Source organism: Protopterus annectens, chromosome 4.part0 (assembly GCF_019279795.1).
Source record: "Protopterus annectens isolate FY-2018-M chromosome 4.part0, PAN1.0, whole genome shotgun sequence".
Taxonomy (NCBI): Eukaryota; Metazoa; Chordata; order Ceratodontiformes; family Protopteridae; genus Protopterus; species Protopterus annectens.
This window is the reverse complement of record NC_056733.1, coordinates 1,212,096,894-1,212,123,144: the sequence shown is the minus strand read 5'-3', so window position 1 is coordinate 1,212,123,144 and position 26,251 is coordinate 1,212,096,894. Positions and strand designations below refer to the sequence as shown.

General features: G+C 41.7%; 1 protein-coding gene across 2 annotated transcripts in view; it reads right to left on the bottom strand.

The window, feature by feature from the left end:
• The window catches only part of LOC122799823 (dihydropyrimidinase-related protein 3), a 1,038,656-nt gene that overhangs the window by 90,657 nt on the left and 921,748 nt on the right, over positions 1 to 26,251 (bottom strand). For both annotated transcript variants that reach the window (XM_044069139.1, XM_044069140.1), the window contains exon 12: positions 22,707 to 22,886. In XM_044069139.1, the coding sequence (XP_043925074.1) occupies positions 22,707 to 22,886 (180 nt within the window). The remainder of the gene's footprint in view (positions 1 to 22,706; positions 22,887 to 26,251) is intronic.

The following is a 26,251-nucleotide window of genomic DNA, read 5'->3' as shown; positions in this document are numbered from 1 at the left end:
TCCATTCGTGTGGATCTGTCATATTCCTGCTCAAAGTGTTTGCCAGTGTGTTTTCCAGTCCTGGCAAGTACTGTGCTTGAAGTTCGATTTGTCTTTCCAGAGCCAAGTTCCAAAGAATCATGGCTAGTCTGCACAAGGGGTATGAGTGTGTTCCTCCTTGTTTGTTTATGTACCACATTACTGTGGTGTTGTCTGTTCTTATCAGTAATTGTCCTGGATGCAGGAAGTCCTTGAAAGCTGTAATTGCATTTATTACTGCTAGCATTTCTTTTTGATTGATGTGAAGGTGCTTTTCCTTTTGGGACCATCTGCCCTGAATGCACCTGTCCTTCATGCTCTGGCGTAATCTGAGGCGTCTGTGGTTATGACTTGTTTTGCTTGAGGCTTGCAGAATGGAAGGCCTGTGTTGTCTTGACATGCTTGGGCCCACCATAGAAATTCCTTTTGCAGACATGGAATTATTGGTATAATTGCTTCCAAGCTGTGACTGTGTTGAGACCATAGATTTTTTTAGGTACCATTGAAGTTTCCTCATATTCAGTTTTGCACATGGGATTAGAAGAATGCAAGATGCCATGAATCCCAGAGCCTGCAGGATTTTCCTTGCAGTAAGCCTGGTACTTTTTGCTAGTGTTTTGAAGTACTGAGATAATTGCCCTTGTTTTTCTGGCGTAAGGTATGCCATCTGGGCGTTTGTGTCCAAGCTGGCACCCAGGAAGGTTATTTTCTGAGATGGTGTTAGCCTTGATTTCTCCTTGTTGATGGTGTATCCCAGAGAAAGCAGTAACCGTGTCACATATGCCAGATGTTCCAGTAGTATGTGTTTGCTGTCGATCAGGCAGTCGTCCAGATAAGGGTAAATTTGTATCCCTTGAAGTCTGCAATAGGCAATCACTGATGCCAGGCACTTTGTGAATACTCTGGGCGCAGTAGATAAGCCAAGGGGCAATGCAGAGAATTGATAGTGGATTGAACCTGCAAGAAATCGGAGGTATCTTCTGCAGCTTTGTCTGATTGGGACATGCAGGTATGCCTCCTTGAGGTCCAATGTTACCAGCCAAAACTCCTTGCCCAGCATGGGAAAAGTTGCTGTAATGTGAGCATCTTGAATTTTGGTACAATTTTCTAAAGTAGAAATGTGTTTAGGATGGATAAGTCCAGAATGGGTCTCCAGTGGTTCCTTTTCTTGGTACCAGGAAGAGTCTTGAATAAAAACCTTGACCTTGTTGGTAATTAAAGCGTGGGCCTTTTGTATAGCTCTCACGTCCCAGAGCTTTGAAATTTGCAGTTGCCTCTACCCTTTGATTTTGTGGTAGGTTTGGCATGCCTCCGTTTTGGAAGAGTGTGAAATTGAAATTTGTAGCCTCTGTTTATAATGTCCAGTATCCATTTGTCTGTTGTGACATGCCAACTGCTTTTTGGGCCCCCCCAATTAAATTGCCTTTTAAAGGGGGTTTTTCCTTCTCCACGTGTGGCTCCTAAACAATAAACACATATAGAATGGGTGTTTTAGGTGGTTAATTTATGCCCATAGGAGGGACATTTCTTAAAGTCAGAGAGCTTGTCTGATAACCTGACCACTACAAACCCTAACACCAATGAAGACAACGCTAACAATAATCACAAAATTCCACAGTACTACAAAAGGCTACAACTATAAACATAATCTAACACTATACCTATCTGAATAAGGCACTAAATAACAGAACAGAAAAAACACTCAGAGAGATGAATGGAGGATATGTTTAACAGAATATCCGACAATAAGTTCAATTAATAAAATAAGTCACTTAACTGCACCTAAACTTTTCACGCTGACTTGATAGAGATCTGTAGCATTTGAGAGGCAAACAAGATCAGAGCTAAATCAGTACACAGGGAAGAATTATGGGTAAGGTGAGGAGCCTAAGCCTTGGATCCAGACATCTGTAGGGTGGCCGAAATCAGATCTAGTTGGATCCAAAGACCCATCTGTTGATGATAGGCAGAAGAGACAACAATGGATCAACAACTACTCTATAACAAGTAAATATTACAACACACTAATACTATATTGAAACGTTAAGGGAAAGAAGATGGCAACAAATGCCCAGAGGCTTAAGATGAAAGTTTAGACAAGAAAATGGGGGTTAAGTAGAAAATCAGTCAAATATGGCTTATCCTATTCTAATGAATCTAAAGAGCTAAAAGTAAAAAAAAAAGATATTTTAAAGATGACGTGGAGCACTAACAAGCAACTGACATTGTTATGCTTTCATGAGGGGTGCAAAGAAGATCTGAGTGGCTAAATGGACAGAGGGATTATGAGAAGGAAGCATTTTTTAAAAGGATCGAGGTTGGAGCACTTTCTATGCTGGACTGGATCTGAGCAGTGGCTTGAGGACCCATAGATTGGATAAGATGGATGGAATGTATATGATCATACCTTTTATAATTTGTAAGTGATGAAAAAATTATTACAGGCTCACATAAGCAAGGTTTCTCTGACTGCAGAGAAATACAATGCTTTAACTACTTACAAACAATGATCAGCTGCAAGACAATACTGCGGTATGTATACAAGATCAAGCAATCTCCATCTATTGTTATTTTATATAACAAGTACATGGCACTACTTATAAAGGAAAAGTATTCAACCAATATATTCTCATCGGGAATGCGGTGCATTGATTTTATTTTTATCAGATAACAGCCCTTTGCACAAAGATGTCAGGGACATTCACCCAAACCCTGGGACTTCATTTATCCTTAAAGGAAAACATCCAGTAGCTTCTCCTGGTGACACTCCTTAGATAAGATATACAAATATGAGACTTATCCATCTTAATACCTGCAGATTCTTTTAATCGCAAGCCTGGGTCTTCTTTTGCAAGTCTTATGATCAGAAAAACCCGGGCATAATTCTTTGTAGTGTATGAAGCTTTATCTGCTCCATGTACTAATGGTTACAGAAAAAGTGTATAGGCTGTCTGTGTCTGATAACTAGCTTAAATATGAATTTAAACATTAATGAATTTTCAGTGGACTGTCATTTGACATTTAGACATAAAAGGGAAAGCTAAGTTACTGGGAGGTGCTCCTCAATTTAAGACTCAGTAATGGCACATTAATAATCATAAACAACACTGAAAACATGCATTTGTACTGTCATGGGCTTTGCAAATTGTACTGAGGGATGTTATGGTACCAGGTACTGAGAGATGTTATGGTACCAGGTACTGCTGCTTACAGATGAACCTTTCTAAATTACTTCAATGAGCTCTACACATATTTTCATTGATTCTTTGTATGTGATAAACGTACACACAGACACATACGTTGGGATTCAGACATGTTATCGCTAGCAGTAAACCATCTCTACTGCTGGTGGTCGCCATTTCTGATTCAGAAACAACCTTACCATGAAGCTTTACTTCAAATTGGTTGAGCACTGTGGCAGGCTGCATCTCTGGCCTGCTGCAAATGTAAATGAGGCACATGACAATTAATCACGTGCTGTCCCCTACCAATACCTGCAGAAAGTGTTTTACACAGCTGAGGAATTCAGAAAACTGCTAAGCAGGAATCGCTTGGCTGCGTAAATCTCCACTGCTAGCCACATTGACTAACCTGGCCAAAAGTCAATGTTCAACCATAACTAAATGGGACAGAAAGAGTTAGAGGAGTTCAGCAGACAGGTAGTTGTGGAGGGGTGGGCATGTGTGTGGCTGGGTATGTGAGTGCATGCAGATGGATCTTAGGTGTGCATGCTCTCGTGTGTGTGTGTGTGTGTGTGTGTGTGTGTGTGTGTGTGTGTGTGTGTGTGTGTGTGTGTTTGAAGCAGCACATGGCTAATGAAACTCAGATGTCTAGCATTATTGATGGACTAAGGATCTGGGAGAAGGGACATAGCAATCTGAGAGGCAAAGTCATGGATGTTCTGTAATAACAGGGGTAGTTGAGAGGTAAGGAGATGTGTCCACTGGGCATGTGTATGTGTTTGTATGTGTGTGTGGTATGGGGAGTGTATGGGGGGGGGGGGGCTTTTGCTAACTAAATGCAATGGAAACTGGCAAAGATTACAGCAGCAAAGTCATTCTTAGCGTTTGTTGTATTTGCCAAGTGATTCAGACAGATGCAAATTAGTTGATAAGGAGGTCTTTTCTTGCTGGTTTTCACAGTCACATTGAAAGATCCTTTTTGTTGCTGCATTACTCTTCGCAGCTGGGCCGTCACTAAAACTTGGCCATAGTTTGTTTAGTGTGTGCTGTGTTGTAATTATGCCATAACTTAGGAGAAAAAGACAACTTTGTTAAGAGCTTTTCTGATCTAAGAAAGGTGTTTAACAATGTTTTGTTAAGTAACTTTCACTGTTAAGCTCTAGTTTCATGTCAGAACGTGTCAGTACCTACCAAAGAAATGAGTGTGAAGCATTTAGAAGCTATTACATACTTCTCTACCAAAAAAAAAAAAAAATTTTAAAATTAAAAAAAAAAAAACAGTGTGGTAGAGTGAAGTATCTAAAAACAACTTTGTTAAGAACCTTTATGATTTAAGATCCAATCATAATTTTAAGTTATGTACATATTCCCTGTACCAAGCACAGCTGCACAGCTCCTTCAGATCAAGTTTGCTGCCCATTACAAATAAGGACAGGAAGAAAAAGGAGAACCCCAGAGGCTCAGCCAGGAATGAAGGTTCCTAAAATGCTACCTAGATCCTCCAAAAACTGGATTTTCTCAGGTCAGGGGATGGATGGATGGGAGGGACTGTGAATCAGAGTGATAATGGACAGCACAAATGCCAAGTTATGGTAAGTACATACCTTAAGAATCTGATGTTGTCCTTCTCGCTCTGATTCAAGTTTGGGGCAGAGTCACCAGCTACATTCTCTCTTGGGTGGCGTCAAGGAAGGATATGTCAGAGCACTGTCGAGCCAAAAGAAGCTCTGCTTCTAGAAACAATGTCCAATTTGTAATAAGTCACAGATGTATGGGATTTAGACCAAGTGGCTGTTGCATAGATGTCATCAATTGAAATTCTATATGAAAAAGTAGAGGATGTGGAGTTGAATGGCTTTAGGTGAATTAGCCAACTTCACATTGTTCTTATCACATATAAAAGAAATGCAACTAGTAATCCACCTGGCCAGGGTTACCTTCGTTGCTGCCTGTCTCAGGCGATAAGGCGAAAAGGACACAGATAGCTGATCTAATTTTCTGAACTGTTTAGTCCTGTGTAGATAGAAACATAACTGTCTATGAATGTTGAGTACATGCAACATGTACTCCCCCTTATTGGAAAAATTGGGAAAGACGACTGGTAACTGAATGATCTGATTAATGTTTGGCTCAGTAACCAGTTTAGTGACAAAGGACAGATTATCATGGAGGGAAGCTCTGTCTTTGTGGAAAATAATGTAGGGTTGTTTAGAAGAAAGGGCTTGTAATTCAGAAATTCATCTAGCTGAGGTGATGGCAACTAGGAAAATAGTTTTCTAAGACACAACTACAAGCTGGTTTAAAAGGTTTCTGAGTGAGACTTTGAAGAATTAGTGGAAGAGCCCAAGGGGGCGTGGGGTCTTTGACAGGAGGTCTGAGAAAGAAAACCCCTTTCAAGAAAGCTCTACATAACCTTGAAGTGGCTACAGGTCCGGAAGATTGGCCCTAATGGAAACTGGAAGTGGCAAAACGTGATCCCTCCTTGACCACGGAAGCAAGACAGGAGAGGATGGTAGGAATAGAAGCTGAGTATGGATCAAAGTTCTCTTTGGAAGCCCAGGAAGAAAATCTGTTCCATTTGCTTTTGTATACGTTTTTGGTGGAGGTCTTTTGGGAATCTAAAACAATACTCTTTACAGATGAAGAAAGCCTGGACCCCTTTACAATCATTGCAATTGGAGAAACCATGCAGTTAGTTTGAGACTGGACAGATCTTGCTGGAGTCCAAGGGACGGATGGGTTAGGAGATCCTGGCTGGACTCCAGTATCCAGGGAGGATACTTCAGATGAGACCAGAGGAAATGGAACCAAATCTGATGAGGCCAATAACAGTTCTCTTCAACCGCTGGACTTTCTGAAGGAATTTTGCGATCAAACATAGGGGAGGATAAGCATAGAGGAGGGCCAATCATGGACTAGAGCATCCTTTGGAAACTCCCCAGGTGGGGGGGGGGGGGATCAGTGCAAAATACTTGTTGCACTTGTGGTTCAGAGGGGAAGCAAAGAGATTGCAGCAACAATGATCCCAACCGTCAAAAATCTGACTTGCTACTGTTTGGTTGATGGCTCACTTGTGGGGTAACAGAATGGACCTGCTAAGTTTGTCTGCCAGCACACTGGTTTTCCTTGGTGTGTGAGTTGTAGCAAGAAAGTGGGGTGAAGAGAACACCCATTCCCAAACCCTCATGGTCTCTCAGCAAAGGGGGTAAGAATGTGTTCCTCCTTACTTGTTGATGTTCCAGACTACTGACATGCTGTCTGTGTGAATTGCAATGGTCACCAGTGGGAGAAGGTCCTGAAAGGCTTGCAATGAGAGAAGTACTGCTCTCTTCTGTAGGACACTGATATGCAGTCTGGTCTCTGAGGGAGTCCACGTGCTTTGGACCATCTTCCCTTTGAAATGCCCCCCCCCAAGTGGGAAGCGTTCAAGGTCACTAAGGCCGTGGGTAGGGGAAGAATGAACAATCTGCCAACTTTAGGTCAGAATGGATCCACCATTCTAGGTGGGTTCTGCAAATTTTTGTCAACTTGATAGGAACATACAGAAACTGGTGACGTATAGACCACTGCACAGCCAAGGTCCATTGGAGAACATGCACATAGAACCTTGCGAGAGGAACTAACATTATGGCGGCCGCCAAAAATGCAAGAGCTTGATGAAGGAGAAAGAATAGTTAGTAAGGTCTGGATTTGGTTTCTCAAGTTCACTACCGATGTAGAGGCAATGATGTTATTTGGGTAACTTTGCTCAGTTGAACCCCGATAAACTCCAAGGACTGAGTTGGCAGTGGTTGTGACTTGTTCTGATTTATCATGATGCCTAGGAAATCCGAAATCTGGAACAGGTAATCTCTAGCATGACATAGTGGACATCTGGTTGTGGCAGTTAGGAGCCAGTTGTCCAGATACGGGAACACCTGAAAATCTCACAGTCTGCGAAGAGCTGCGACAACTACAATGCATTTGGCAAACACCCTGGGGGCTGTGGTGAGACCAAAGGGCAAGGTCCTGAATTAGTAGTCGCTGGCCCCAAGCCTGAAGCACATATGACTCCTGGAGCTCCTGCCTATTTTGATGTGATAGTACACATCCTTTAAGTCCACAGAGCACATCCAATCATTCTTTCTTAACAAAGGAAGGATTGACTGTACCTTAACCATTTGAAATTTCGCTTTCTTTACAAACAGGTTCAGTCTGCTTACGTCCAAGATTGGCTTAGGTCCCTGGTCTTCTTTGGCACTAAAAATGAGTGGGAGTAAGTTCCAGATCCTCTCTGTTGGGCTGGGACCTCTCGGATAACTCTTTTTTGCAGTAACTTTTGAATTTCTTCGACTGCCAACTCCTTCTGACTGGGTGGAATGTCGGGGAGTATTTTTCGTGTTCTTGGGGGTATAATGTGAAAGGGAATGCAATAGCCTGTGGATAAAATGGTTTGCACCCAAACATTTTTTGTTGCTATGGTCCAGGTGTTTCAGTGCAGAGCAAAATGGCCCCCAACTGTCTCAAGGGCAGAGCAGCTGGGCAACGCTTCAGGAGCACTGACAGGGCTTGTCAGAAAAAGGTTCCTTTCAACCCTGATTTTGTGGAGCCCCCTCTGCCTCTAGGATGGTTTCTCCTATTAAAGCCCCCTTCCCTGTCTCTGGAGGGGAACTCTCTGTGTTGGTCAGGAAAAGACCCTTGAGACTTACAGAACCAAATTTTCTTGGCCCCTGTCGGACTTCTGGAGTAGGTTCATCGAGGGGTGAAAAACTTGAACCCTACAGCAGACAAGGTCTTGCTCTCATTCTCGTTGTGGGTCAGGCTGTCTTTAACTGATGGTCCAAATAATGAGGAACCATCAATGGGAGTTTTGAAAAAAGACAATTTAAAGGGCTCCACGAAGTCACAAAGCCTCATCCAGGCTGCTTGTGAGGTATGCACAAATTAGCAACTGAAGAAAGAGTAGCCAGTTTCAGAGAAATCTTTCCAAGCTCTTCTGTTGGCATGGTCTCTGTCAACAATTCGAAAAGCTCCTTGACCAGGTCTCTTTACAGGCAAGTAATATGTGCAAAAAAGCTAAATATTCTCAGCATGAAAGTGGCTGAAGTGTTGACATGGTTGCCAGACCTGTCCATTGCCCTAAACTTCCTGTTTGGTGGATGGATGGTAGAGCTTTGTTCAACTAGCGCTTTCTGAGTGGAGGCTGCTGCCATAACAGCTGGGATACCCTTGGACCAGAAGGAAAAATCCATAGGTGCTGAAAGAATTTTATCAGGTTGTTTAGGCACAGTATCTATAGTGTCAGTCTCCTTCCATGCCTAGCGTGCCACCAATTTTATGAGGGGGGTCCACCGGGGGGTCACCCAAGATGTATAGGCCCATCACTAAGGCCTCCAGAAATACATACTCCTCAGAGGCAGGATCTTGCGACGACCAACCATCTCTTAGTTTTACAATTTTTAAGATGTCTGCAAAGGAGACTTCCTCCGGTGGCAATTTTGGAGATCCCTCCTCTTCATCGAAGGCAATTTTGGAGATCCCTCCTCTTTATCGAAGTCCATATCTTCCATGAGAGACTTCATGGGGAGTTTAGGTGTCTCCTTTTAAATGTCCTCTTCCAAAGGACCTCCTCTGTGGGATGTTCAGGGGAGATATCAGAAGAGGTGGGGGGGCATCGCAGGTGGGAAATCCTGGATGCTCTTCAAAATGGGCTGACCCTGGACAGGAATGGTAGGCCCAGTCTCAGATCTGATGAAGGGAGTTGGGGCAGAGCTGAAGCCAAAGAGTTTGGGTCTCTGTCTGCAGAGAAAGACTTTTTAATGACCTGGAAAACCGAGGGACCAGGAAAACCCCTGGTTAACTCCATCAGGGCCAAGTCCTTGAAGAAGACATGACAAGGGCCTCGGATCCATGGCTCCTAGACTGAATCAGACCCATGCTGTCATGAGCTGAAGCACCAATGGGGAGAGATGGCTCCGATAAAATCAGAGCCAAACCTCCTCCCCCAGATCCTACCTCAACATCCCGGTTCCGAGACTCACTCTGATCTGAAGATGTTGGAGCAGAAGGGGGTCAAGGAAAACAATTGGAGTAGAGGAATCAAAGGTCCCTGACTCTGATACTAACTCACTTGGGGTGGCTATGGTCCTCAGGCTGTGAAACCGAGGGCTGAATCAGAAAAGGAAAGTCAATGTTGGTAGGGATGCTCATGGCGCCAAGAGGAGAACGAGCTGACAAAACCCCATCTGGATCTGAACTCTGATAATCTTTCTTACCATCCTGTCCACATTATATTCTGACAGGCTTCTGGAGGATCCTGAGAAGCCAGACAAAGGATGAGACTGGTGCGGAGTATGTAAAATCTTTGCTGGACCCATAGGGGAGACTGACCAGATGGAAGATACCGGTGAACAGTTCCCAGTTCTCAGAGTTGAAATCCTAGGTTCCGAAATCAATGCCAAAGGCAATGGAAAAAGAGGTTTCTGATCCAACCTCCTTGGATCTGAGAATTGAGTAGGATCTGAAGGCGTCAAAACAGATGACAATGTGGATGAAGCTAGATCCAAAGGAGCAAATTATGTCTTTGGCGCAGGCTCAGATGGATCTGAGAGACCTTTTGAATCTGCTGGAGCTGAGCCCAGTAGTCTTGGAGCCGAGGAATTTGAAGACTTTAAGATTTTTGAAGGAGGTTCTGACGATGCCCTAGAGTGCTTATGAGGGCGCTTCTTAGGGATTGGATCAGAACCTGGCACAGCACATTTGGGGGGGGTGAGCCAACTATAAGTGCACCAAATCCAGACAGTAGACATCTATCATGTGAATCAGAGTGTGGAATTTTATGACTGCACTCTGTACACCTCTTAAATCCAGCAGGCTTATCCATAAGTAAATTTCTACCAAAAAGAAAAATCGATCACAACAAGAACAACAACAACAACAATGACAAGAACAGCAACAACAACGACGACAAGAACAGCAACAACAACGACAAGAACAGTAACAACAAAGACAAGAACAGCAACAACAACGACGACAAGAACAGCAACAACAACACCGACAAGAACAGCAACAACAACAACTCTATAAATCCTAATAAGCTGATATCTGAAAGAAAACTCTAACCACTAAGAACACTATGATTATAAGCTCTGCAACACTATCCTACTATTAAGACTATAATAATGATAATAATAACCATAAAGAAACTAAACAGCTATGCAGAAAGAACTCCTCCTCAAAAAACTACAAACTATGCAGGAAGGGTTGCCCTACTGCCAGACATCAGCTTTCTGGGTGGAAGGAAGAAGAAAGGCAATAATTATCCCCAAAAGAAGCACACATCTACAAACAGAAAGGATAACTGCAACTAGCTGCTCAAGTACTGGAGAGGATGTCTGACGTGAATGGTGGCAAATGAGATCTGAAGAAGCTGTGCTTAGTACAGGAAATTATGGATAAGGGAGGAGCTCGAGCCTGGAAGTTGAAGTCTGCAGAAGGCGTCCAAGTCAGATCCGAGGATCAGACCATAACCTAAACAGGAATCAGCGTGAGAAGGACAACTTCAGATACATATCATTTATGTGCTGCAGACATTCATGTCAAGAAATTCACTTCGAGAGTAAAGCTCAAGAGGTGAATCTTGGCATCCATGTCAAGAACACACAATAATTGGTTAGGATCAGTGAGAGATCATAACTCTTTGTAGTGCATGGAGTTTTATCTACTCCATGTGCTACCAGTTACCAAAAAAAAAAAAAAAGATTGCACAATGTTTTACTGGCTTTGAAAGCCAATACAGCACTTAGTGAGTGTTGCTGCAAAGACAACATGTAAATATAAATGGAGGAAAAAGTCAGGGGCAATGTTTAAATATGGCTCTAATTAAGTTACACTATAAAGCTCCATAGACAGAATACGAGGCAAGATATTCAGAAACAGTTCACAGAGAAGGAGCATTTCTTATAGATTCATAGATTAGTACTAAGCTAACTGCCCTTGCGAGCCATTTTAAGCCTAGCCAATTATTCCTTGTGAGGTTCAAACCCTACATCTTGTGTTTGTAAGGCAAACACCTTAACCATTAGGCCACCCTGACTGAGAACTGACTGTAGCACGCACACATCTGAAAGTGCTATTATGGCAGGGACTCACACTACACAAGCATGTCAAGGGTTTATTTTTTTTCTGATTTTTGGAGTGTAATGTCAGTGCTCCACATACTACAATGTTTTGTTAAGTAACTCACTTTTGTTCAGCATTGGTCTCATACTAGAATATAACAATGTCCACCAAAGAACAGAGTGTGAAGCATTTAAAAGCTATTATACACTTCTCTGTCACAAAAAGCAATGCGGCAAAGTGAAGTATTGAACAGTTTTAAAACCGTTCATTAATCATAGAGGCACTTTATTTCTGCTGTCTGTATATTAGGGCTAAGTGTTTTGTGACTTTCTAAGCTGTGAAACACTAAAGCACCTACACTTTTCCTGTAACCGTACATGGAGCAGATAAAGCTCCACACATTACAAAGAATTATGCCTAGGTCTTTCCGATCATAACTCACCCGTTATGTGTTCTCAGCATGGATGTCAAAATTTACCTCAAGAGCAGAGTTTTTTTTGCCATCTCAAACACATAAAGAGAATTATGATTGGATCTTTGGTCTGCAGCATTTCTCCCCAGACCTCTGCTGAAAATGGGCTCTGTCCCAGTTGGACTTTCCCAGTAAATAAATAAAATAAATAAATAATGGACATTTATTTCTTTGAGACATGAATATCAAGAAAGTCACCAGACGTTTATGTCTTCGAGACATGAATATCAAGAAATTCACCTTGACAGTAAAGCCTGAAAGGTAAATCTTTACATCCATACTGAGAATACATTACTAATTTGCTATAATTAGAGAAGCAGGGTCATTATCTTTTGTAGTGCACACAGTACATGGAGCTTCAGCTGCTCTGATGTACTACGAGCTGCATTTAAAAAAGGGTGAGGAGTGTGAAGTAATCTAAAGATTATATGGCTTCAGCTATTCAGACAGACTGGTTGGTAATTCCACAGTAATAACAGGCATGGATACATGATCCAGGTTTATTTAGCACTGGAGCACTGGGCACTGAAGCAGCTGAATGACAAGGGAAAGGACTGATGAAAGGCAAACTGCTCTCTTCTCCTGAAAGGAAATTATTTGTGGCATGTGCCAATGAATACATGTTATGCTGCAGTCTTGGGTGGAGACCACAGATGGATGGAAGCAACTGTCTACAAGTGGGGGTGTTACTAATGGGATAATGTAATTTGTGGTCATTATGGGATTGGTGGATGGGAAGATGAATGGCTTACTGCAAATCACTAGTGGGTAAGTCAACCAACAGTGGATATGATGCCCACATATTAGTGTTAGACAAACTGGAAACTGCATGTGTTGATACAGCACGGATCAATGGACAGAGGCAGTCTACTATAACACCCTCAAGTAAAATCTGGCTTGAGGAACTAGTGCGATTGATGACGTCACAAAGCCCAGCAATTGAAGGATAAGTCTTGTCAGAAGTTAGAGTGAGAGAAAGGACCTTGGAAGCTTGTTGACATAGAGAGAGTACTCTTGAAAATGGAAGTTTGGCAATTTGCAAAATCGTGTGCAGGTAGCACACTATAAATTCTCTCGACTGGATTGGTGTCTGCTGGCTTTTCTTTAGATTGACAGTAATCCCCAGCTGGTAACAAAGTTGGAGCAAGAAGTCCATAGTCTGAATATATAAATCCCCAGTGGATGCAGTGAGGAGCCAGTGATTTAAATACTAGAACACCCAGTACCCTTGCAGCCTTAGATATGCTGCAACTTCTGCCATGCACTTGGTAAACACACTGGGTCTGTGGTGAGACCAAAGGTAAGTGCTCTGAACTGGAAATGACTGGCCCCCAGCCAAAAACAAAGGAACCTTCTGGACTGCCTTACTATATTGTATGAGACAGTAGGCATGCTCAGGTCTACTGAGCACATCCAGACAAGCAAATGGACTGAACCATGATCATCCCATCCAGAATTTCATCTGTAACAAACTCATCGAGGTAACTGATGTCCAGAATGGGGCTGAGGTCCTTGGTGTTCTTCGTAACCAAAAAAAAAAAAAAAAAAAATCTTGCCAAAACTCCGGATCCTTGTTAATCTGGTGGGACCGACCGGATGACTCACTTTTCTAACAGCTTTGAAATCTCTGCTGCTGACACATTCCCCTGACTGGCTGGAACGTTGAGAAGTTTCTTTTTGATTGGCAGAATAATAGCCTCTGGTAATAATCTTCTGCACCCAAGAATCTTGTGTGATGGTTAAATGGGTTGCCTCCAAAGTGCAGTAGTTGTGAAACTGTTCAGGATGTTTCACAACATCCTATCAATGCATCTACTTTTCAGAAGTCCAGGCCAACATGGAGGGACTCTGGCTGACCAAATTTGCAGATGACTGCAAGCTGGGAGCCATTATTAACTCCCCAGGTGATGCAGACATCCTACAGAAAGGCCTCAGTGAGACCAATGACTGGTGTCGAAACCATGGCCTTAAGTTTAATGCCAAAAAGTGCGTCGTCATCCTCTTTGGGAAAAACTCACTTCCCACTAATTACCACATCGATGGGAGCCCAGTGAACACTGAAGGTGTTATAAGAGATCTGGGGGACACAGGTTGACAGCAACCTCTCCGTTGACCACCACATTGCCACCGTGGTCAGACAGTCCTTCTATGTGGCACATTTCATTACCAAGGGTTTTGCATCTAGGAAGAAAGAGGTCATCATTTCTCTCTACCCTTCCCTCATTAGACCAATAATACAATATAATGCCCCATTCGGCATGTACCTCACTAGACACCTGCAACAGCTGGAGAAGCCACAAACGTACCTCACAAAGGGGATCCTAGGCCTTAAACACATGTTCTACAGGCACAGAATAAAAAAAAACTCCAGCTATTCCCTGTCTCATATCGTCTACTAAGAGGTGATCTCTGCTTAACTTACAAAGCAATGCTTGACCCAGCTCTGTTAGAAATGTTACATCTAAAGAACTCCCAATCCCTCCGCACCACACACTCCAGAGACCTCAACCTCATTACCACAATCAACAGAACATGCTGGAGGGAGATGTTCATAACCCAGAGACTGCCCATACTCTGGAATAGACTTCTCATACATGTCAAGCAGAGCACTTCACCAGCCCTTTTCAAGATAAATCTTGATGAGTGGATGGGAAATATAAAGTTCACCCTGGGGATCACTCCAGTGGCTCTACTTGATAGAGGCACTGGGAACTAATGACGGGCGGCATAATGTCAGGGCATTTCTATGGGCTAGGCTTGTGAAGGCCCCAGGGCCATTAGCCTAGTGCACATCTATGAACCTATGTTAGCTTAGGACTGACTCCTCAATGACAAAAGGACCTGAATGAAGAAGCCACGGAAGGTGGCCTGCAAAATCAATACACAGACCTTTCCTGTAGACTGGGGGAAAGGAGATTTGGACTTGCTGGTTCCACAGAGAACCTAATAGGATATGATAATCTCAAGAGTTTTTGGAGCTGGGCCAGATGGACCCAACAGATCCAGGGATCTGTTCTGAGCCCTAACTTTATACTTGCAATCAGATTTATCATGTTGCCTTTTTCTCTCCATGTCGTTGCCTTTTTCCTTAGAGTATTTGGTTTTGTCCCCAACTTTCCTGGCTCAAGGGAAAGCAGAGGTAGAGACAGAAGGGGTCACATTCTCCAACTGTGGCAGGGAAAAGACCCTTCAAAACCAATTTGTTCCATCTATCAATGACAGCCCTGACCATAAATGAGGCACAGGACTCACAATCGACGTTAAGGTAATCCACACCCAAGCAGTATACACACAAAGAATGAGGACCCTGCAGGGGATCTTGTGACTGCAAGCGGAGCACTTCTTTCAGTCAAAAGCCTTGTCACTCATGACGTCAAGCAGAAAGTTTACATTTACACCACTGAAGAATTTAAACAGCAAGGAATAAACATACCTATGAGTAAAAGGACAGAATAGCACTCCATAAATCAACAATATATATATATATATATATATATATATATATATATATATGTATTTTATTTACTTTTATTTTACATTGACCAGGCTAGTCCGTCTGGGTGTGAGTCCATTTTCCCATTTTCAGGGGAGGCCTGGGGAGAAAAGCTCCAATTAAACAAGAACAACATTGACAAGTACAGTGTCGGTTTTACATAGAATTTAACAGAAATATCTAGAGACAATAAAGAAAATACAGTACACAATAGGCACTTTAGTGGAAAAGAGAAAGTTATTACAATATAGTAAAGTCATATATATCTACATATATATATATATATATATATATATATATATATATATATATATATATATATATATATATTTTTTTTTTTTTGAGGGCAGGGGTCCATCTTTAGTTGATCATTTAAGTATACTTTAATACGTGTACATATGTATACCCTTACAAAAGAAAATAAATTATCAAATATATATATGGTTTACTATCATAATGTGGAAAATCAAAACAATTTTCCACTTTTTCATCAAATTCGTTATCCAGATTTGGTGATACAGAATTACCAAAATGTCTGAAATGGTAACCATGGAATCGACATTCAAACACCGGAAGTTTCAATGTTGAAATTCTGTGTTACCAGTAATGTGTTTGCAGGAGGGCAAGCCTCCCTGCACTCCCCATTTGGGGGGCTGCACCCCATGCAATTATATATTCCAGCTCCTGAGATCGCACTAGAGTGAGGAAAAGGGTAAATTTCCCGATCCTCACTGTAGTGTGATCTGTTATCAGAATGTCGATCGTCACATTAGCGAATGTGCACAACCATTCGCTAATGAGGATTTGAACATTTCCAGATTGGCATTATGGAAACTGGAAAACAAGCATTGGCCAATCAAATTTCTCATAAGTGCCGTTCCACATGCAAACAAGATTTTTTTAAATAGGGAAAGGGATAGTAGGAAAGGCTAGGTTCATAGGCTCATACTAGTCTATCTGCCCTAGGGCATTTATAAGCCTAGCCAGAATGTGTTTGGCTTTCGCCACCCATTTTAAATTAATTTTGCTATGCCCTTTTTTGAGGTTAGTATACTGTGTCTCTGTCTAACAGTGACACAGAAGTGATACCCGGGGTAAACCTACGATCTCCCATCCACTCATCAATATTCCACTTGAAGAGAGTCAATGAGGGACTCTGCCTAACCTGGACTGGGATTTTATTCCAGAGTGAAGGGAGCCTCTGGGTTATGAATCTGTCCCTCCAGCATGTCCTATTTATTTCAGTGCTGAGGTTCAAGTCTCTCGAGCGTATAGCTCAATGGGATTTGGATTTTCTGAGGTGCAGCATGTCCATTAATTCCGGGTTGGACTTGGCTTTATATGTCAGGCATAGATCGCCTCTGAACAGGCCGTATGCCACTGAGTAGAGCTGGAGTTTCTTTAACCGGGCAGCATATGGCATCTGTTTGAGCCCTTTGATCCTCTTGGTGAGGTACTTTTGGGGTCTTTCCAGTTGCTGCAGGTGTCTGGTAAGGTACATCCCAAAAGGGGCATTGTACTCAATTATGGGCCTGATGAGGGATGAGTAAAGAGGCACGATGACCTCCCCTGATCTAGATGTGAATCCCTTCATGATTAGGTGGGCTATATAAAATGTTTTTCTAACCACTTTGGCCACGTGGTTGTCAAATGAGAGATTGCTATCAACTTGGGTCCCCAGGTCCCTAATTACTTCTTCTGTACTTAATGGATTACCACCTATGTGGTAATTTGTGGGCACTTTGTTTTTGCCAAAGGGGATGACTATACACTTTTTGGCATTTAGCTTGAGGCCATGGCTCTGGCACCAGTTGTCCGTTTCTATGAGGCCCTTTTGGAGGATGCTTGTGTCGGCTGGAGAGTCGATTATGGCGCCCAGTTTGCAGTCATCTGAAGACTAGAAGAAACAGCTGCAATAAGAAAGACTACAAACACATGACGAACTAACAAAAAACACTACAAAAATACCCAGACAGAAGATGGATATCAAAGGATATTGAAAAACAACTGAGCCAGGTAAAATTTTTGAAAAAAGAAATAACTTATCTGACTTTGAATCACTCAGCTCATAGACTGCATCCAAACCTAACAGGTAGAAAACAACATCTGATGTACTGTAAGGATAGAGAGGAATTATGGGTAGAGGAAGAGCCCTGGATCCGAAAATCTAAAAAGGTGTTGATGTCAGATCTCAATGGATCTGATAACCCATATGCTGAACTGGATAGAAAAGCCAACATCGGATTGATAGTTCTGTATAGTCATGAGTCATCCTTCACACCACTAGGAAGAAATTGCCAGCTCTCAGCCTACATGGAAATGACCTAAACTTTCCAGCAAGCTGCTCAAATTTAGCAAAATACTCTGACATGGGAAGAGTAAAGTCTCTATTAACACCATCAAAATACATGGTACCAGCCACTGGGGGTGCACAAGCCAGTGCATTTCTTCATGCCGATCTTCAGCTCGGATAAATGGGGAGGGTTATATCAGGAAGGGCATCTGGTGTAAAACTTTTGCCAAATGACGGATTTGGACAACAATACAGATTTCCATATCGGATCGGTCGAGGCCCAGGTTAACAACAACAGCCACTAGTACTGTTAGCCAACAGGGTGCTGGTGGATATTGGGCTACTACTGGCCGAAGGAGAAGAAGAGGGGAAAGCATGCCTAAAGGCAGGAAGAGAGAAGGAAGGTTAGGAGTGAGGTAGTGAGGGTAGGAACTTTGAATGTTGTCAGTATGACTGGTATAGGGAGAGAGCTAGCTGATATGATGGACAGAAGGAAGGTTGATATATTGTGTGTGCAAGAGACCAGATGGAAAGGGAGTAAGGCCAGGTGTACTGGAGGCAGGTTCAAATTGTTCTATCATGATGTGGATGGGAGGAGAAATGTGGTAGGATTATCCTGAAGGAACAGTATGCCAACAGTGTTTTGGAGGTGAAAAGACAGAGTGACGTTTATGAAGTTGGAAACTGATGGTGTAATGATGAATGTTGTTAGTGCATATGCTCTGCAAGTTGGGTGTGAAATGGATGAGAAAGAAACATTTTGGAGTGAGTTGGATGAAGTGGTGTTGAGTGTTCCCAAGGGTGAGAGAGTGGTGACTGGAGCGGATTTCAATGGGCATGCTGTTGAAGGGAACAGAGGGGATGCCAAAGTGATGGGTAGGTATGGTGTTAAGGAGAGGAATGCAGAAGGTCAGATGGTAGTGGATTTTGCTAAAAGGATGGACATGGTTGTGGTGAATACATATTTTAAGAAGAGGGAGGGGAATACAAGAGTAGAGGAAGATGCACACAGGTGGATTATATCCTATGCAGCAGGGCCAGTCTGAATGAGACTGCAGACTGTAAAGTGGTAACAAGAGAAAGTGTAGTCAGGCAGCATAGAATGTTGGTCTGAAGGATGATGTTGGTGATCAAGAAGAGGAAGAGGCGTGTGAAGGCAACACCAAGGATCAAATGGTGGAAGTTGAAAAAGGGTGATTGTGATGTCGAGTTCAGGGAAGAGTTAAGACGGCACTGGGTGGCAGTGAAGAGTTACCGAATAGCTGGGTAACTGCAGCAGAGCTGGTAAGGAAGACAGCTAGAAAGCTGCTTGGTGTGACATCTGGACAGAGGAAGGAGGACAAGGAGACCTGGTGGTGGGATGAGAAAGTACAGGGGAGTATACAGAGAAAGAGGTTGGTGAAGAAGAAGTGGAGTTGCCAGACTGATGAAGAATGCAGACAGGAGCATAAGGAGAAGAGGTGCATGGCAAACAGAGAGGTGGCGAAGGCTAAGGATAAGCCATATGGAGATTTGTACGAAAGGTTGGACACTAAAGAGAGAGAAAAGGACCTGTATCGATTTGCTAGACAGAGAGACCGAGCTAGGAAAGGCATGTAGCAGGTAAGGGTGATAAAGGATAATGAGGGAAACATACTCACAAGTGAGGGGAGTGTGTTGAGCAGATGGAAAGAATACTTTGAGGGGCTGATGAATGAAGAGAATGAGAGAGCCAGAAGGTTGGATGATATGGGGAGAGAGAATCAGGAAGTGCAATGGATTAGCAAGAAGGAAGTAAGGACAGCTACGAAGAGGATGAAGAATGGAAAGGCTGTTGGTCCAGATGACATACCTGTGGAAGCATGGAGGTGTTTAGGAGAGATGGCAGTGAAGTTTTTAACCAGATTGTTTAATAAAATCTTGGAAAATGAGAGGATGCTTGAGGAGTGGAGAAAAAGTGTTTTGATACAAATTTTTTAAGAATAAGTGTGATATGCAGAGCTGCAATAACTACAGAGGGATAAAATTGATCAGTCACAGCATGAAGTTATGGGAAAGAGTAGTGTAAGCTAGGTTAAGAAGGGAGGTGATGATTAGTGATCAGTAGCATGGTTTCATGCTAAAAAAGAGCGCTACAGATGCGATGTTTGCTCTGAGGGTGTTTATGGAGAAGTATAGAGAAGGTCAGAAGGAGCTGCATTGTGTTTTTGTGGACTTAGAGAAAGCATATGACAGGGTGCTTAAAGAGGAGTCACGATAGTGTATGAGGAAGTCGGGAGTGGAAGAGAAATATGTAAGAGTGGTACAGGATATGTACAAGTGTAGTGTGACAGTGGTAAGGTCTGCAGTGGGAGTGAAGGATGCATTTAAGGTGGAGGTGGGATTACATCAAGGATCAGCTCTGTGCCCTTTCTTATTTGCAATAGTTTTGGACAGGTTGACAGACGAGTTTAGACAGGAGTCCCCATGGACATGATGTTTGCAAATTACACTGTGATCTGTAGTGAGTAAGGAACAGGTTGAGAAAACCCTGGAGAGGTGGAGATTTACTCTAGAGAGGAGAGGAATAAAGGTCAGCAGGACTAAGGCAGACTATATGTGTGTGAATGAGAGGGAGGATAGAGGAATGGTGAGAATGCAGGGAGTAGAGGTGGTGAAGGTGGATGAGTTTAAATACTTGGGATCAACAGTTCAGAGTAATAGAGAATTTGGAAGAGAGGTGAAGAAGAAGAGAGTACAGGCAGGATGGAGTGGGTGGACAGTGTCAGGACTGATTTGTGACAGACAGGTACCAGTAAGAGTGAAAGGGAAGGTTTACAAGAGGGTAGTGAGACCAGCTATGTTATATGGGTTGGATACAGTGGCATTGACAAAAAGCAGGAGTCAGAGCTGGACATGGCAGAGCTAAAGATGTTAAGATTTGCACTGGGTGTGACAAGGATGGACAGGATTAGGAATAAGTATAACAGAGGGTCAGCTCAGGTTGGACGGTTTGGAGACAAAGCCAGGGAGGCATGTGCTGAGGAGGGATGTTGGGTATATTGGGAAAAGGATGCTAAGGATGACGCTGCCAAGTAAGAGGAAAAGAGGAAGGCCTAAGATAATAAGATTATAACCAACTCATAGTAACTCATAAAATCCTCCACCAACATTCCCTCACCCCCAGTCTAGCTAATCTCATTACACCATATTGCAAACTAGCATCCCTTCGCTCTTCCAGCAGAATGCTAGTACAACCTACCAAAGCCAACAACTCTGCTGAAGATTCCTTAGTCTCTAACACTGCTGGTAAAAAATGGAACTCCCTTCCTGCTGAACTAACCACAAATCGCTCCTTGCCTCACTTCAAAATATCACTAAAAACACACATGTACAATAACTGGCTATGTCCTTGTCTAAACTCTGACTAAAACTCAAATTATTCAGTCTGAGCTACTTCACTGACTTGAGTTTCAACTAAAGCTCATCTCAGTCTTAGCTAGTCCCAGTCTAACCCAACATTACTCATATAATCTATTAAACCATCTTAGCTATCTAAGAGAATTTCCCTTTTCTCTCTCCATACCCTCCTTCAATTAATTCCTTCTACCCCTTTATATTACCTCTTACTTCCATTACCAGAACTGTAACCTCCATTCTCAGCCTCTGCTGCTTTCTACCTAACCTGTCCTTCTCTTATCTCTTTCTTTATAAACGATCTTCCTTTACCTGTTTCCTCTTCTTATACCTTCATTTCTCTTACATGTTTAATTTTTTTTCTTCTCCCTTTTTGTTTCCCTCCACCTCTCGCATTATTGTTGACTTTCTCTTATCCAAATATAACCTTACTTTGAACCTTTTTCATTATGGAACCTATTTGTATTTGTCTTTTTATTTTTGTTAAATTGCTTAATAGCTCTGCAAATATTACCTTACTCAGATCATTCTCTTAAATATGAAACCTATGTGTATTTTTCTTTTGATTTTGTTAATTGCTAAATATTACTGTATACCGCATTTTAAATGTTTATCTGCTTGGAGCTTTTCTCCCCTGGCCTCCGCTGAAAATGGATATGTATCCAGTTGGACTTTCCCGGTTAACAAATATAAAATAAATAAATAAGATTTATGGATGTGGTGAGAGAGGACATGCAGGTGTTTGGTGTGACAGAGCAAGACGCAGAGGACAGGAAGAAATGAAAACAGATGATCCACTGTGGCAACCCCTAACAGGAACAGCTGAAAGAAAAAGAAGAATACCACCATGAAAATACATGTCTCATAGGCTTTTGTTCCTTTTAGGAACACTTTATAAAGTATTTCAACTATTTTATGTAATCCCATGTCTTCATTTAATTTCATTGCAGGTATTTCCAAAGCTCTGGTGTTAAAATAGCTTGAAAGTTAAAGGGTGACTGCCAGAGCTTGTCTTTTCCTCACTAAATCAAAAGCACATCTGCAAGCTTCCAGTTCAGCTTTAGTGCTTTCATATGACTCCCTCATCAAACACTGCAGCCACTTGATAATTAGAAACCATCCTATACTGAAAGTGCATGATTGCACGCACGTGTGCGCACACACACACACACACACACACACACACACACACACACACATACACAAACTATATTATTATAAAACCAGTTCAGTAAACTACAGCCTGCAAACAATGAAAACTACTTTTGAATAATAAAAGTCAGTATAAAAAAAAACGTCTTTCCTGCTTGCCCCAGTCATTCTTATCCCTCTTATTCACAGAAACATTTTTTCTGGGGGAAAAAAAACATATTAAGGACCAAGCAACACATACAAAGCATATAGTTAAAAATAATCTGACCAAAATATAACATTTATTTGCATAATCATGTTGTGACATCTGTATTCTTAATATTTAAGAGCTGTATACCCCTTCACATGTTTCAATAGTTTGTCCCCCTTGCCCAGTCTTTTGATACTTTTAGGCCAATGTACCACTAGCAAAACTTGATACATGCATGCTATTTTTTGGTTTTAACCTAAACAATGATTTGCTTTGGCATTTATTGCAAAACATCTACATTAATATTAAAAATCTTTACTGCAGGCTTCATTAGGAATTGAAGAATATCAGTTCATCTGAAAACATAAACATAAATAATCTCAGCTCATCACAGTTCTCTTGATCACCACATAATCAAATCAGTCATGTACCTGTCTCCTTGCTTTGATACGTTTGTACACATAGTCAGGAAAAGGGTTGCAGGGCAGAAATGTTCCAGAACCTCGATTTACATGCAGAGTTCCATCCTCCAACACAATTTTTCCCTGGCAGATGACAACAGATGGAGCACCTCGCAGTTCTGTCCCTTCAAAGATATTATACTCAGCCGCCTAAAATAGAAACCACAATTAATAATAAGAAAGCTGCAAGTATAATGTTATGCTTTAGCATCATTACAGAATGGCACTTATGTACTTACGATGACGCTGATCCTTCATTCACATCCATCCAAAAGAACACTTTTTAACTGGAATCAAATGACAGCAGGGGTGAATCTATTTTATTCACAGGCAGCTGCCATGCTCTCCAATTAAACAACTTTGACTGATTGCACCTCAGTTGTCTGACTATGTTCAAATGAATGAATAGATAAATGGCCACAGTAATCTATTTCAGCTGACTGCAGTCAGACTACAATGTAAACTACTACGGCCCACAAAGCACACACACACACACACACACACACACACACACACACACACACACACACACACACACACACACACACACAAATACATGTGGACACCAGTTACAGATACTTTATTGACTGTTTTATCTCAGATGTCTGGTTGTGACAAATCAAGGAACTAAATAAATTAATATAATGGCCATAATAATGTTTTTCAGCTAACTGCTGTCACACACACTGCAACAAATTGTAATACACACTTGCACATGCATGTGCACACACACACACACACACACACACACACACACACACACACACACACACACACACCAGTTACAGACACTTCATTTACTATGTACACCTAAGATGTGTAATTGTGATCAAATGAGTGAATGAATAAATAATGTTCATAATAATATATTTAAGATTGATCCTCTCGAACAAATTTATCGAAAACCATTGTAATCCCATACATAATTGTGCATTTTGTACAGAAATGCGTTATTTTTCCTTGGTCTACTGTACTTTAAACTGTTTTTGTTGAAAAGCTGTGAAGTGCTGTGTTTCTGCAGTTGCCTGGCTGTTTGAAGTGCTGTGAGTGTTCCCTGGTACTTAATTTGTTGTTTTCCTTTGCTTTATTTCACTTTGGCTACAAAAAAGTAAAGTTACAGCTAGTTTTGGCCAGTGTTTAGCTGTTTTGCAGCTAGCAGAGGTTATTGAGTGGCAGGGGGTAATTTGTTGCTTTTTTCTGTGGAATAAGCATTACCAGCTTTGTTGGCTAAAGTCTTACCTGATATTTTATTAGCTCTTCATTTTTTTTGCATGGCTTTTATACTGTTTTGAGCACCTCTTGTTTGATGTCTTTATCTAAAGGCTTCAGACAGTTACAATTCTGAGCTAAAAGGAGTGCTTCTTTCCATCTTAAAAATCTGAAAGCAGGAAAGCACTTAATCCAACTGCACTCATTGTCACCTATTGAATTCTGCATAAAAAGTGTATTTTCCTTATTTTTACTGCATTTAAACTCTTTTTGTTGAAAAGCTGATCTGCTAATTTTCTGCAGTCACCTAACTTTTTAAAACACTGTTGAGTGTTCATTGATGCTTAATTCACTATTTTCATCTGCTTTACTTCCCTTTTGCTAAAAAGTGCAGTTACAGCTAGTATTAGTCAAGTATGTAAGCTGTGTAGGAAAGTACAGTTGTGTACATTAACACTTACCATAAAGTAGATGTCTGAGTGAACACTGATCTAGTACCATAGTGTCACGGGTTATTTCCTGCATAGACTATAACACCTGGCCAAATCCTCAGTCAGCTCGAGCTGAGCCAAGTAAACACACATGTATGGGTGCCAAACCCTTCGTAATTTTAATGGCAAAAGAAATAGGGAAGCTAAACACAGAAAGGACAATGCTTGAAATAAAAATAAATGTCGACACCCTGGCATAAACAACGCACCAAAAACAAGGTGGGTGGAGGGAGGAAGCTGCTACTGCAGCAGTGAACATTCAAACATCTACTGTTATTGTAAATTTACTTACACAATTGTACTATGTTTATCATACTGATCATTGCTGCAATAACTTTAGCTACATGGGTAGATTATCCTAGCTTACTAAATCTGGGAGGTAGGAGAAGAAGAGTCCAGAAACCCCTGGAGAATGGTCCCAACAAAGCCTGATGTAGACCTACAGAATGACTCAAGCTTATAGTGTTTTGCAAAATTATATACAGAGGACCAAACTGCAGCTTCTAGAATACTCCTAGAATCCAATCTTTTCCAAAAAGCCACAGATGAAGCGAAGGCCTGGTAGAATGGGTCTTGGTGCTGCTTGGAATAGTTCTGTATTGGTGTGTATAACAAAAGGTAATAAATAGCCTTAGACAACCTATTGGAAATAGTCTGTTTTGACACAGCTTGTACCGACAAGAAATGAACAATTGATCCAAACATCTGAAAGTTTTAGTTCTGTCAAGATAGTACCTCAGTTGTTTATGGACATCCTCATTTTTAGGTTCATGAAAGAAAACAGGGAAATAAATTGTTTGGCTTAAAGTAAACTTGGATACCACTTTAGGCATAAAAGGATTAGTTCTCAAAGAAACCCTGTCTCTACAGCACATGAGATAAGGTTGACTCATCATAAGAACTTGCAACTCAGATATCCTTCTTACAAAGGTCAGAAAATTCAGTAAAACTGTTTTCCTTGTTAAGAACATCAAGTCAGCCAGGTTAGCTGGTTCAAAGGGAGCAAGTGTTAACTTCTCTAACACATACTTAAGATTCCAAGGACAGGACTCGGATTTTCGTCGAGGCCTCTTATCCAAAACCCCTTTCAAAAACATGAGAATGCATTGAAAGAGGAGGATCCATGGGCAGACATGCTGAAAAGGCTGACAAATGAACTTTGATGGAGAAGTAAGAATGCCATAGGATAGTAACTCACACAAATATTGTAAAACCAGGGAAAAACTAGCCATAAATGGGTGCTGGTTATGTTGTTGGCACCAACTAGAAAATCTATTCTATTTACTTATATATGATTTTCTAGTAGCAGGCTTTCTTGTCTCTGTTAGTACCTGCTGCATGTCCTCAGTAAACAATCCCCTAAAGGGAATAAAAACCTTTCATCCAGGCAGTCAACTGAAGTTGACTGGGGTTGCTACGTATCAAACACCCCTGTTTTTGTGTGACTAGATCTAGTCTATGAGGAAGTTTGTGGTAATTGCCGCTGGCCATCTCCAAAAGAAGGGAAAACTACAGATGCCTTGGCCAGAAGGGAGTCATCACAATGATCATGGAAATTTCTTATGAATCTTCAGAAGTACCCAGGATATCAATGGAGAGGGTGGAAATGCATACAAGAATATTCATATCCAAGGAAAAGAAAAGACATTTGTCTTCCAGGCCTTCCTGCACAGAGTGCTGCAGCAGAACTTTGCCAGCTGATAGTTCAGAGAAGAGGCAAACAAGCCTACTTGAGAAACTCTGCACAGATGGATCAAATCTTGGAAGCCCCTCTAATCTAGTTTCCATTCATGAGGGTCTGCCTTGGTCCTGCTT